Source organism: Hyperolius riggenbachi, chromosome 6 (genome assembly GCF_040937935.1).
Source record: "Hyperolius riggenbachi isolate aHypRig1 chromosome 6, aHypRig1.pri, whole genome shotgun sequence".
Classification (NCBI taxonomy): domain Eukaryota; kingdom Metazoa; phylum Chordata; class Amphibia; order Anura; family Hyperoliidae; genus Hyperolius; species Hyperolius riggenbachi.
Genome location: NC_090651.1, coordinates 147,515,591 through 147,530,642, shown reverse-complemented (window position 1 = coordinate 147,530,642; position 15,052 = coordinate 147,515,591). Strand labels below are relative to the sequence as shown.

Here is a 15,052-nt window from a genome sequence, read left to right as displayed (position 1 = left end):
CCCTGAACAAGCATGCAGCAGATCAGGTGTTTCTGACATTATTTTCCTATTTTGATATAATAAATTTTCATATCTATTAATATATTCACGTTATACCGTGCATTATTCGTTTGTTAGAAAGTTTGTGACATTATTGTCAGATCTGACAAGATTAGCTGCATACTTGTTTCTGGTGTTATTCAGACACTACAGCAGCCAAATAGATCAGCAGGGCTGCCAGGCAACTGGTATTGCTTAAAGAGAGTCTGAAGCGAGAATAAATCTCGCTTCAGACCTCATAGATAGCAGGGGCACGTGTGCCCCTGCTATACCGCCGCTATCCTGCGGCTTAACGGGGGTCCCTCACCTCACAAATCCCCTCGGTGCAGCGGGGGATCTCTTCCTGGTTGGGGCAGGGCTGACCGCCGCAGCCCTGCCCCACGCGTGTCTGTCAGCGCGTATCTCCGCCTCTCCCCCGCCCCTCTTAGTCTTCCTTCACTGAGAGGGGCGGGGGAGAGGCGGCGATGCGCCGCTGATAGACGCGACTGGAGGCAGGGCTGCAGCCGTTAGCCCTGCCTCCAGGAGCGACCAAGTCTGCGACCAAGTGTTGCAGTGGGGGGTTTGGGGGTGAAGGGACCCCCGTTTAGCGGCGCTATAGCGGCGGTTTAGCAGGGGCACACGTGCCCCTGCTAACTATGAGCTCTGAAGCGAGATTTATTCTCGCTTCAGAGTCTCTTTAAAAGAAAATAAATATGGCAGCCTCTGTATCCCTCTGACTTCAGTTGTCCTTTAATGCGTTGGTATGCGTTAGTATGCATTAGCATGCGTTGATATGAGTTTTTTCCATAGCAGTGCATTGCGAAAAAGATTTCCATTAAAACGCATATACTAGGAACTGTGCCATAAGAAAACATGGGCATTACTTTGAAAATCAGTTTTCTTTCAGTTATAGCTGAAAGCAACTGATTAAAGGACCACTATCGCAAAAAAAGTAGGCAGTTAAAATCTGACAGAACCGACAGGTTTCAGGCCAGTCCATCTCCTCATGGGGGATTCTCAGTGTTTTATTTGTTTTCAACAGCATTTCCTGAACAGCAATTGCCAAGTCTAACTGACAAAATAGTGTGCAAGTGATTAGGGAGACCGGCTGGTATCTCACTATTTTGGCAGTTAAACTGCTGTTCAGGAAATGCTTTTGAAAACAAAGAAAACCCTTGAGGCAGGGAACACACTTGGGTGTTTTTGTCCGTGTTTTCTGCACAGAAAAACTGAGAACTCATTTTAATGAATGGGCTAGTTCACACTTGATGTGTTTTACGCGCGCAGAAAAAAAACCTGACATTCTGCATCATGATTCTGCACATTTTGTCAGTTTTCTGTATCAATTACATTAGCTGCTGTGAAAAAACGCGCACGTTTTCCTGCATATTATTATTATTATTATTTATTTATAAAGCGCCAACATATTCCGTGGTGCTGTACAATGTAAGAAAACAAACAAGGGATACATAATGATACAGACAATGATATACATCAAATATGAACACTAATACAAACTACAGAACTGCTGATTACAATTTGATTTAACATGATGACTAAAATGTATAAATGTCTAACAGTGTGCAAGCAATTAAATTAATAACATTCCATGACACAAAAGGGTGAGAGCTCGACTGCATTAGTGTTGGGCGAACACCTAGATGTTCGGGTTCACGAACGTTCGCCGAACATCGCCGCGATGTTCGGGTGTTCGCGCCGAACTCCAAACATAATGGAAGTCAATGGGGACCCGAACTTTCGTGCTTTGTAAAGCTTCCTTACATGCTACATACCCCAAATTTGCAGGGTATGTGCACCTTGGGAGTGGGTACAAGAGGAAAAAAAATATTTGAAAAAGAGCTTATAGTTTTTGAGAAAATTGATTGTAAAGTTTCAAAGGAACTACTATTCCCAGCAGACACAGAGTGGCAGTAAACACAATGCTATATAGTGTGGCTGAGCGAGGTACACAGAGTGGCAGTAAACACAATGCTATATAGTGTGGCTGAGCGAGCGGTGTACTACTGTTCCCAGCAGACACAGAGTGGCAGTAAACACAATGTTATATCGTGTGGCTGAGCGAGGTACACAGAGTGGCAGTAAACAGAATGCTATATAGTGTGGCTGAGCGAGCGGTGTACTACTATTCCCAGCAGACACAGAGTGGCAGTAAACAGAATGCTATATAGTGTGGCTGAGCGAGGTACACAGAGTGGCAGTAAACACAATGCTATATAGTGTGGCTGAGCGAGCGGTGTACTACTATTCCCAGCAGACACAGAGTGGCAGTAAACAGAATGCTATATAGTGTGGCTAAGCGAGGTACACAGAGTGGCAGTAAACACAATGCTATATAGTGTGGCTGAGCGAGCGGTGTACTACTATTCCCAGCAGACACAAAGTGGCAGTAAACACAATGCTAAATAGTGTGGCTGAGCGAGGTACACAGAGTGGCAGTAAACAGAATGCTATATAGTGTGGCTGAGCGAGCGGTGTACTACTATTCCCAGCAGACACAGAGTGGCAGTAAACAGAATGCTATATAGTGTGGCTGAGCGAGGTACACAGAGTGGCAGTAAACAGAATGCTATATAGTGTGGCTGAGCGAGCGGTGTACTACTATTCCCAGCAGCGACACAATGACTGGGGGGACCCTGGCTAGCGTGGCTGGAGCGCGAACTACCCTGCCTGCCTACCCAAAGCTAAACCCACAGACAAATGGCGGAGATATGACGTGGTTCGGGTATTTATTTACCCAAACCACGTGACAGTTCGGCCAATCAGAGCGCGTTCGGGTCCGAACCACGTGACCCGTTCGGCCAATCACAGCGCTAGCCGAACGTCCGGGGAACGTTCGGCCATGCGCTCTTAGTTCGGCCATGTGGCCGAACGGTTTGGCCGAACACCATCAGGTGTTCGGCCGAACTCGAACATCACCCGAACAGGGTGATGTTCTGCAGAACCCGAACAGTGGCGAACACTGTTCGCCCAACACTAGACTGCATAGAAACACACTTGGTGTGCAGAAAACGTGCGCAGAAAAACGCACGTAGAAAACTGAAAGACAAGTGTGTTCCCTGCCTGAGAATCCCTCATGAGGAGATGGACTGGCCCAAAACCTATTGGTTCTGTCAGATTTTAACTGCCTACTTTTTTCGCGATAGTGGTCCTTTAACCTCCCTGGCGTTCTGGACGAGCTAGGCGATTTTAATAATTTTTTTTTAAAACACGCAGCAAGCACTTTGCTTGCTGCGTGTTGTGTCTGATCGCCGCCGATCTGCCGCTACCCGCTGCGCTACAGCCTCCCCCCCCAGACCCCGTGCGCTGCCTGGCCAATCAGTGCCAGGCAGCGCTGAGGGGTGGATCGGGACTCCCTGTGACGTCACGACGTTCGTCGCCATGGCGACGGGGAAGCCCTCCTGGAAATCCCGTTCAGAACGGGATTTCCGGACGGGTGATTGCGCCGGTGGGGATCGGAGGGGTGGGAGGCAGGGCCGGCCCGCCCATGAGGCGGGGTGAAACTTTTGCCTCAGGCGGCACTTCTGGGGGGGCGGCACCCGCCCGTCCGTGGGTGTGAGGGGCCGCCCGAGCTGGAGGGGATAGCGGGCAGGAAGGGGGTATTGGGCCAAGCGGCGGGGAGAAGGGTCGGACCCCCCCCTCCCTCGCCTGGGTCCCCCATCCTCCGCTCCCCTCCAGCTTTAAAAAGTTGCGTGGCTGGCTGGCTGGCTGGCTGCAGCTGTAAGAGGCAACGGGCGGGGATCACTCACCACTTCCTCGTTCCAGCGTGCGCTCCACTGACGTCACTTCCTGCGGCGTAGCAGGAAGTGACATCAGTGGAGCGCAGGCTAGGCTGGAATGAGGAAGAGGTGAGTGATCTCCGCCCGTTGCCTCTTACAGCTGCAGCCAGCCAGCCAGCCACGCAACTTTTTAAAGCTGGAGGGGAGCGGAGGACGGGGGACCCAGGCGAGGGAGGGGGGGGTCTGACCCCCCTCCCCGCCGCTAGGCCCAATACCCCCTTCCTGCCCGCTATCCCCTCCAGCTCGGGCGGCCCCTCACACCCACGGCTTGGAGGGGGGGAGGTTTGCTTAAAGCTTGCCTCAGGCGGCAAAAAGTCTAGGGCCGGGCCTGGTGGGAGGGACGCCGCAGGGAGGGGGGAATCATGTAGCTAGCGCTAGGCTAGCTACATGATAAATAAAAAAGAAAATGTGCAAAAAACTTTCCCACGGAATCAGAACGCCAGGCAGGTTAAGTGTAAAAGCGGCCTTAGGACCTGTCTCCATTCGCACAGAAAAACTGCGACCAATAATCAATGAGATAGTTCACACTTGAATGTGTTTTTCACATGCAGAAAAGCAATTAACAGCAGTGCAAAATTGTCAGAGAAATCATGAAGAAAAAAGAGGGGTGGAGTCAGGCCCTAAGCTATCATCTTACAGTTGACGTCTCCTGGTACAGATCAGGAGCCATATCATTTTTTGCATATCAAAAATATTAAAGTATATTTGTACATATCTCTCCAAATATGTATACCATGCAAATAAATAGAACTTGCAGAATTGTAGTACCATTTTAAAGTGTATTCCTGATTAAAAAATATATAGCAATGCAACTCACATAACTTCCATGTATGTCTATTACACAGAGGCGTAGCTAGGGTTTTCAGCGCCCGGATACAAAGACAGTTTTTGCGCCCCCCTCTGGACAAAATGTGAATGGCCACGCAACGGAATGTTCACGTAGTCAGGATGGAGCCAAATGTACAAATGATGTTTCGATAGCCAAATGTGCCCCCTTTCCCTGTTCAGATAGCCAGATCTTCTACCCTTTAAAGAGCCAAATGTGCCCCCCTTTAGATACCCAGGCGTGCCCCTCTACAGATAGCCAAATGTGCCCGCTATAGATAGCCAGATCTGCTCCCCTTCCCCCATTTAGATAGTGAGGTGTAAACCGCCTCCCTTTAGATAGCCAGACGTTCCCTGCTTCTTCTGTTGCTGTTAACACTTCTGCACTTCTCTGCTGAGGCAGGGAGAGAAGCAGGGGCACTTGGGGCAGCCAGCGAGCCACCTCTCATGCATGTGGAGGTGCAGCGGCCATGCTGAGCCCCCATCCAGTGCTGTGCCCGGGGACATGTGTCTCCCCTTGCCCACCCATAGCTACTCCTCTACTATCACAGGCATACAGTGGGATGGTTTGGACAACCTTGTTAATCGACATGATTTTTCGGTATAAATCGTTGGTTGTTACAATAAACGGGAATTTTCGCGGCCAGTTTCGCACGAAAATGTGTGTTTTGCGTGCAAATTTGTGTCTTGGGCGTTATAAAGCACGAAAAACGATAGTGTAAAAAGAGCTAACACAAGAGATAATGGAGTTAATGAACTAAGGGGCACCTCTAGCCATTTTGTCACTCCAGGCAAGAAAACCTGTGATGCCCCCCATGAAACTAATCGTAATGCGGCAGCGTTTCACCAGAAAATAATCATAATGCGGCAGTGTTTCACCAGAAAATAATCGTAATGCGGCAGCTTTTCACTAGAAAATAATCGTAATGTGGCATCATTTCACCAGAAAATAATCGTAATGCGGCAGTGTTTTGCCAGAAAATAATCGTAATGTGGCATCGTTTCACCAAAAATTACACGTAAATGTGAAAGCATTTCACCATAAAATACGTAATGCGGGCAGCGTTTCACCAGAAAATACACATAATGTGGGCAGCGTTTCACCAGAAAATACACATAGGCCGGGCACCTCTCCCCCCCCCCCTTCCCATTAGTTCCCCCTAATAGCCCTGATACCTGCTTGCACCTATAAGAAAAAAAACATTTGCTAACCCCCCCCGTGCCTCCCCAACTACCCCCTGCCCTCCACACAGCACTCGTGACCGCTGTGCGGGTGGAAGGAGGCCCAAAGGGGGACACTAGGAGTCACAAAGGAGGAGAGAAGGAGTCACAGGGGGACTGAAAGAGTCACACAGGGGGATAGAATGAGGCGCAATCGGGGACAGAATGAGGCACAAAGGGGGACAGAAGGAGGCACAGGGGGACTAAAGAAGGCACACAGGGGGACAAAGGAGGCACAGGGGTACAGAATGAGACACAAAGGAGCACAGAAGGAGGCACAGGAGGACAGAAGGAGGTATACAAAGGGGCGGTGGGAGGAACAGGGAGTCAGAAGAAGGCATGAGAGCCAGAAGGAGGCACAAAAGAGGACAGAAGGAGGCACAGGGGGACTGAAGGAGGCACAAGGTGGGCAGAAGGAGACACAATAGAGGACAGAAGGAGGCACCAAGTGGGACAAAAGTAGGCACAGGAGGCAAGAAGGAGGCATGGGGGTACTGAAGGAAGCACACAGGGGACAGAAGGAGGCACAAAGGGGACAGAAAAAAGCACAAAGGGGGGCAGAAGGAGGCACAGGGAGACAGTAGGAGGCAAAAAGGGGGACAGAAGGATGCACAAAAGGGCACAGAGGGAGGCACAAAGGGGGACAGAGGAAGGCGCAGGGGACAGAGGTGGCACATGGAGACAGGAGGCACAAAGGGAGACAGACGGAGGCACAGGAGGACAGAAGGAGGTAGAGTGGGACTGTAGGAGGAACAGGGGAGCAGAGGTAGCTCAAGGGGACGAAGAAAGGCAAAGGGGACATAAGAAGGCATAGGGGGACAGAAGAAGGCACAAAGGGACACAGAAGGAGGCAGAGGTGGCACAGGGGGACTGAATAAGGCACATGGAGACAGAAGGATACACAAAGAGAGACAGAAGGAGGCATAAAGGGAGACAGAAGGACAAACGGGGTCAGGCATGGCACAAGGGACTGAAGGAGGCACAAGGAGACAGAACGAGTTACAAAAGGGACAGAAGGAGGCACAAAGGGGGAAAGAAGTATGCACAAGGCACAGAGGTGGCAGCTGCCAAGTAAATGCATCAGAAGTAAGTAATAGAACACCCACGGTGACTTCATTTGGAGGCGGGGCTTAATCCAGCGACATGGCACCCCCAGGACCAATGGCACTCCAGGCAATGGCCTGTACTGCTTATGCCTAAAGGCGCCGCTTGCTAACCTGTGTTATGTGTGTTTTTATGCACAGATTTCTGCAGTATTTCAATGCATAATTTGTGTGGTTAAAATTACAAAAAGTAATTTGTATTATTATTGTACAGTAACCAAGCAGCTCGGGGTGACCCAAAACCACAAAGAGAGTATAGGGGACTAAAAGAGACCAAAAAGCCCTCCTACTAAAAAGAAATGCTTAGGTTGGTTTGCCTTCCTAAAACAGAAGGAATTTACAATAATTCAGCTTTAAGTGAACAGCTGTGGTTACTCACAATGCACTGCTACCGAATATGCAAATTCTCTCTTCATGCCCCTGAAAGCCAGGCTAGCATCCAGGACTGCTGGTGTCTAGCAAGCCTATAGCTTTAAATTTTACAGAGCCACATTAACCCACAAATAGGGAGCCTGTTATTATTGTAAAAACTGTAATGCAATGAAATTTTCGATACATTGTGTGTGTGCTAAAATCTGCATAAAATAAACCATGAAAATGTTTTTTCAATGAGCAAAGGTACTGTGTATGCATAGTACTATACACATACTGTAGATTGGTATAACATGTATTTTTCAAATTCTGCTGGGGCTTCCTCTTTAACGATTATTCTAGACAACTGCTCCAATTCTGGTCCAATTTTCTATGCAACTGATAACTAATCCCCCACAGTGTCTTTCTTTCCACCTTGCTTATAAATTATATATCAGCTTCGTAGAGGCTTAATTTGTATTATATAAATATGGATATGTCATCCATTCAGATACAAATTCGGAGACAAAAGAATAACCTTTTTTCCAATGTATTCTGAGATGATGAAAATCAATTAGCACAGCTGAAGAGAATGAGGCTGTAATGCCAAATATTGCAACTTCATCATACATAGATATCTGCCATCACCATCCAATAAAAAAGTGAATATATAGTTAATCCAAAATCAATACATAATCTTCAGCAGCTTGTCCTCCTGTGCCTGTCAGTTAGTTTAGGTTTTAAAGGTTTAGAAAGTCCATTTACACATGAAAATAACAAGAGTTGGTAGCTTATTTGACATTTTTTAAGCGCATTTAATTTAATTTTACAAACATAGTATATGTTCACCCTAACATCCCTTCTGTTCTTGTAAACAGATGTGGGAAGTACCTGGCTTTTACAGATATGCCCCATTCCCTGCATCCTACATACTGTGTTCCCTGTATTCAATCATTACCACTCTTGCTTGTTTGTTGGTCTGACAGAAGATGTAATTTCTGTTTTTGATCATTTGAGTGATGCTTTTTTCCATCCCATGGTGATGGTACTTGTTAGTTGTTTAGCTGCATATACTGTAAACCCAGGGTTGGATTTGCAACTGAAGCCCATAGGCACAGGTGTTGTTTTGCCCTAAACTGTGCCCCTGAACACAGGCCACACCCCTAAGTAAACATATTCTGAACACCAATACCTTCCTTATGTCACTAACTGTCCTTAGAATCTTACACTGTAATCATTGTCTCATATCATCCTTAAAGAGACTCCGTAACAAAAATTGCATCCTGTTTTTTATCATCCTACAAGTTCCAAAAGCTATTCTAATGTGTTCTGGCTTACTGCAGCACTTTATACTATCACAGTCTCTGTAATAAATCAATGTATCTTTCCCTTGTCAGACTTGTCAGCCTGTGTCTGGAAGGCTGCCAAGTTCTTCAGTGTTGTGGTTCTGCTATGCACTCCCCCCTCAGGGGGGAAAGAAACACACAAATGATCTCTTGAGATTCAAAAGGAATGCTGTATACAGCCTACTTGTGTATGGATGTATTTTCTATGTGTGGACATACTGTACATCAACCTACTTCCTGTTTTGGTGGCCATTTTGTTTGTTTATAAACAAACTTTTTAAAACTGTTTTTAACCACTTTTAATGTGGCGGGGAGCGGCGAAATTGTGACAGAGGGTAATAGGAGATGTCCCTTAACGCACTGGTATGTTTACTTTTGTGCGATTTTAACAATACAGATTCTCTTTAAGCTCAACACACACCATACAATCTTGGTTGTATAGATTTACCAAATCTATGTAGTATAAGGGCCATCATATTGAAAATACCATGAATGATTGATTGGATAAGCTCTTATACTACATGAAAGTGGTAAGATTGAACAATCAAGATTGTATGGTGTGTGTTGAGCCTTAGTGACATGAGACAAGGATTAGGGTGTAAGTATCTGAGGTTAGTGATTTGAGGCAGGTATTAGACTGTAAGCTCCTGAGGCCAGTGATCTGAGAAGGAGAGGCTTCCTCTCTCACATAAGGTGCCTGTAGGAATGTGCCTTATGAAGAATCCAGCCAAGTATAAACCTAGTAGGTCAGGGAAGTTGGAAGGTTGATAAATAATAATTTTTTACTAAACATTTTACTGCTGCTCATTGCCTTTGGAGTCCCTCCCATTCCCTGTTCTGCTCTATTTAGTATTCAGCTGCGAGTGCAGTAGAATATTATTGGCTGGAACCACTTATGGCCGAGCATGAGAAAAAAAAGACACTGGGCATGTATAAGTTCCGACCACGTGCCTCCTGGAAAGATGTTAATACACAAGCTCCTCCTTACACTGGGCATGCATAAGTTCTGCACCGCATATTCACAGTGGAAGGAAGCACTCATGCCCATTGTCTTTCCGGTGGGCACAAGCACTTCCTTTTCAGAACTTGCGCATGCTCAGTGTCTAGGTACTTGTTCCATGGCAAAGAGTTATTCCAGTCCATGGTATTCGATTGCATGGGCTGTACTCTGCAACTCTGTCAGTCTCCCAGGGCCATGACAAAACCTGACACAGACCTCACTGACAAAACAAAATTTAAAGTGACTTTGCCGAACCTGACCCTGATTAGAAAACACGTTTGGGCAGGTATCTGGGTGTGTGGGCAGGGGTTGTCAGTTTTGATAACATCAACTGTGACGCTCCTCTTAGCTTGCTGGTTCATAGACTGTGGTCCTAAACACTGGTAATCGTTGTGCAGTGTGGGGCCAAAGCCTCATACACATGCCTGATGTTTTTTTACCAGCAAGGGATAAGAACTCAATCCCTCAGGCAACAGTGCGGGGCCAAGGCTATACAGACACATGGCTAGGTTCCAGGCCAGCGGTGTGTTCTGTTGCTAGGCAGGAAACTCATTAGCAACATCCCTGATCTGAATCTTTTCCATTAACGAGAATGGCTTCAAATTTCTCCATACCAAAGTGCAGGATTGCTCATTGGTTATTGGAAAGGTTTGCCTGCTGTTATTGCTGCCCGCGGGGGGGTTACCAGTTACTGAACCTTGGATTATTTTCTTTGCTAAATAAACAAAGAAGCATAATGTTGCTGGGTCCTCATTACCTAGGGTCTTGGGTGTAAAACAAATTACGTTTTAGATTATATTTATGCAAAAATATTGGAAATTCTAAATGTTCAGACTTACAATGCACCACTGCATACATCAGGTGCAGCCATCCTCGGTTACACCACTGAATGAGGCTATTCTCATTCAAGTCACCTCTGCAAGAGATCTGTGCAAACAATACTTCCCGCTAAGTGGTTTGCTTAGATCTTTTATCATTTTTAGTTGGACAATATCAGTGCCCCATATAGCAGGTCACATTCCCATTTACTGGCACAGTTGTTAGTAGATGATTCTTGGCCGAGCAGAGCTGCACCTGAAAATCAGCAGTTTCATTTTGGCCAGCTTCCACCCACATCATTGGGTGGCATCCAGGCTCGTAAAATGAATTAATCTCTCCTCCATGTTCCATGCTGATATCCGCTGGCTGGAATTAACATTTATTAAGTATTAGAAGCTAAGTAAAATGAAGAGGTGAGCTAGTTTTGAATTTGTCTTTATTTATCAGTTGCAGTCAGCACTAGTAACTCTTGCTCCAGCTTAGAGTAGGACTCACCAGATTGGGGACACTTTGGCGCAGTTGGTAAGCTTAAACGCGTTAAAGCATAACCAAGAGCCCCTGTCACTGTTTTCCTGTTGTGTGCTGCAGCCCCTCTGCATTTATATATTTCTTATGGAGATTGGGGTTCTCCAGTGCTGCGTGCATGCTTTGCATATTATTGCATAAAATTTGGTTTGTGCTGCTCATCCCCTGATATATATATATATATATATATATATATATATATATATATATATATATATATGTGTGTGTGTGTGTGTGTGTGTGTGTGTGTGTGTGTGTGTGTGTGTGTGTGTGTGTGTGTGTGTGTGTGTGTTTATATAATGGAGCTAGGCAGTCTTTAACACCCCCATCTGAATAGATTTTTACCCTAAAATTCTGCAGGACCCTCTAACAACTCACACCCCAGCAGACAGCAGGTGAGAACGTTAAACACGCCTCAGTGCACACAAACTCAACATGTTTCACCCTTTTGTGCTTCATCAGGAATGAATAACAAAATAATATAAATTATATCAAAACTGTTAGCATATCAGCCCCTGTCAGAGCTGAGTGTTGCTCACAAATATTCAGGCATTGTTAGAGTTGAAAACTGTGGATGCTGAGTAGCACATCCTCTGACGCTCCTCAAATAGTCATTCGATTGGTAGAATACTAGTAATTGGTCTATTATTACCTGCTTATGGCATTAGAATTGCTCACTTTTCTTAAAGAATGTAAAATGTGGGTATTTACCTGTGTGCTCCGGGGGACAAATACAAGTATACCTTCCGACCTGATTGAGACATGTGCCTGCATTCTGGCAGGGATTAGAGACACATTCATCCACTTCAATGTCACATAATGCTCCTTGAAATCCAGGAACACAGTAACACGCTTGTCCATTCCCCCTTTCCCTGCATACAGCCCCATTCTGGCAGGGATTCCAAAGGCACTCATCTTCTGGGGTCTCACAGAATGTCCCCCTATAGCCCATGACACAAAAGCATGTAGAACCTCTGTCCGTAACATAGCACTGTCCTCCATGTCTGCAAAGATTTCTGTGGCACCTCTTCATAGGAAATTCACAGTTCCTTCCTTTGAATCCTGCTGGACAGCGACATTCATAGGTTCCTGTGTCAAGGGTAACCTGACACGTGGCATTCTTTGGACAAGGATTTGAAAGGCATGGGTCAGAGGAGTGTCCGCAACCTGCCATTGAAGTACATGGCAAGTCATATTTACATGGAGGATTAGGGCAGTATGTTTGGTTCTCATCAGAAACTGTACCTAAAAAACACAAAGAAAATATTTAAACTCACATCTTCATAGTAGATTGCATGACATTACTTCAAGGGACCCTGAGCACTTCTTAAAAATGAAATAGTGACTTACCTGGGGCTTCCTCCAGCCCACCATAGGCTGCAAGGTCCCCCAGCGTCCTTCTGGCCCCTCTCCCAGTCTCGGCTGGCAGCACCGTTATGGAAAGACTTCGGCCTGAAGTCATCCTGCCTGATTCCAGCTTTGCCGATATGCGTAATCACACTGGCCAGCTATGCGTCATCACGCAAGCCAGCGTGAGAGTCCTGCACATGTGCGGTTCAATATTAGAGAACCGCACATGCGCAGGACTCTCACGCCAGCCGCGTGATGACTCATAGTCGGCCGTTGTGATTACTCATATCGGCAAAGCAGAAAGCTGGTAGGACGACTTCAGGCCGAAGTCATCCCATAACGGTGCCGCCAGCCGGGACCGGAGCCAGGAGGATGCCCGGTGACCTTGCGGCCTACGGTGGGCTGGAGGAAGCCCCAGACAAGTCACTATTTCATTTTTAACAAGTGCTCAAGGTCCCTTTCACAAGTCAAAAGAGAATCTCCCTTTTCTGCTGCCTATGGCAAGCATGGGAGGTAGGTAAAAGAAAGTATCATAACAAAAATAATTACCTTTGTTTCATAGATTAGCAGAATCTCGCAACACCAAGATGTGCAATACAGTTATTTAATGCACTGTGCAACATAAGTAAACATACCTTTAATTATTATTGTGCTCGCCTCTCTGGAAGGCATGTGTCCATACTGTATAGTACGAAACAAAGAGAGCACATTTTTATAACTCATTAAATGCCCATCCATATACAATATTTTAGCTCCACACCTACCAGTGACCCATTCTTTGCTGAGTTTTTTAGAGGGCTTCTAAGTCAACATATAAGCTAGCACAGATTAAAATGGGAAACTGAATGGCAGCTGGTAATATATAAATAAAAAATAGTTGTACTTGAATCCATTGACAGCATAGATTACATCAAAAGTCAGCTCACTATGGCACTCACCACTAGAAAGGGATCTTATTGTGCCAAATCTCTTATGGAGCAAAGAAGATAAAGAAAAAAATATTTTCCAAACAAGGTTTATATAGGCTGATTTCACACTGTGTCCATTGCATCACAACAGACAATATTATGGCACCAGAACGCAATGAAATTATATTCCTATGGGGCTATCACTTTGATTACAGTACAGTGGCCTGCATCGGGGTAGCGTGCATGTTTACAGTGGCAGTGAGGCATACTTTCATTACCCTGTATGCCTCACTGTATGGTTGCACCACACTGTTACCGCGCAATGTGATTTTTCATCTGTGTCCGGCTACATTATGTTGCAATCTTATCGCAATGGAAAGAAAGCCTGACTGTACAGATTTTTCCTTCTTATGCAATGTAGGTGATATCTTTAATCACTGCTGTGGGCAAGAGGATATCTGTATGCTCATGAGGATGGGGTTTATATTTATTTCCTCTTATTCATTTTTTTTCTTTGTAATTAGACTCTGATACTTATTTCATCCTAAGAGAAAAGAAAGGCTTGTATGCAATATCTTGCTAATATTCAGTTCCTTGCTAAAAATCTAATTCAAAAGACATGTTTTACGCAAATTCTGTACACCCAAGTAAAAACTACACATCTGTCCTGTTCCTGCATCTTAGTGTAATCAGGGAGTAATATTGTTAGCAGCCATTTGGTTTGTTGTCATAGCAACCTGTTGATGCCCATAAAAAGCATTTCCATGGTAACTAGAGAAACAAAAGACAAACATTAGAATGTCTTACTTTTGGGTGCAAATTTTCTGCTTTCTGCCGTAAATGACCAGGGCAGCAGATCCCACTTTGCATAGATCAATTATATATAATAACCTTATTATCATCATCATTTGGTATAGTCTTAAGTGTAAGGCTGTATGAGACTTGACTGTGCACAAGAGCTGAAGCTTTTTTTTGGTCATCAACATAATGTGTTTGATGCATGTAATTATGCAATATCAGTACAGTATGTAATATCAAGGGTAATCTAGCACTGTTATTTCACTTATGTTCCTGACCTGTGTGTGAAAAGAAGGAGTTTTGGGATTAATTTTTTGGCATCCCATGCATTTCTACAACACAGCAGGAGCTGCCAGAGCATACAGACAAGCAATCAGAATGTAAATTGACACGGCGGAAAATTCAGTTGTTCATGCAGAATTTAAGAAGCAGAACAAATTAGCAGAAAGTAAATTAGGTAAGTTATTGGAAGCATCAAAGATACAGAGTCAGTAATCAGCTTCTTCTCATGTCAGGACACTTCCTTGAATTCGATTTTCTCCTGTTTTCTGCATGAACATCATTTGCAATTCATTGCAGCATATTTTTTTCCTCTGTACACAGCTGCGCATTAAACAAATGTTATCAGCAAAGAATTCAATTACATTCAATTAGATTACGTAATCGATTACTAAACATTTTGAGACGTGGACTTGTAAAGTCAATACTAATCAATACTTTACTGCAATTCCTGCTTCTATAAGAGGGATGCTCTGTGGACGTCATGCAGGATGACGTGGAAGGACAGACGCAGGAGACAGTTTGCAATAATGGCAGGAAATTCACACAGTCAACTTGTTTAAGCAAACCTGAAGCAAAAATAAACTTATGAGATAGTGAATTGTATGTGTAGTACAGCTAAGAAATACAACATTAGTAGTAAAGAAAAGTCTCATATTGTTTTCCAATACAGTAAGAGTTAAAAAAAACTTTGGTTGTTGTTTATGCAAAA

At 45.0% G+C, this 15,052-nt stretch overlaps 1 protein-coding gene across 6 annotated transcripts in view; it reads right to left on the bottom strand.

The window, feature by feature from the left end:
• Positions 1-15,052, bottom strand: part of CRB1 (crumbs cell polarity complex component 1) — a 155,240-nt gene that overhangs the window by 92,926 nt on the left and 47,262 nt on the right. For 4 of the 6 annotated variants that reach the window (XM_068240057.1, XM_068240059.1, XM_068240060.1 and 1 more), the window contains exons 1-2: positions 12,991-13,244; positions 11,717-12,250 (exon numbers count right to left, since the gene is read on the bottom strand). In XM_068240057.1, coding sequence (XP_068096158.1) covers positions 11,717-12,250; positions 12,991-13,093 — 637 coding nt within the window. In that variant the 5' untranslated portion in view covers positions 13,094-13,244. Of the gene's footprint in view, positions 1-11,716; positions 12,251-12,990; positions 13,245-13,293; positions 13,960-15,052 lie in introns of those variants that run through there. The other 2 variants (XM_068240061.1, XM_068240058.1) reach the window with 2 other exon arrangements.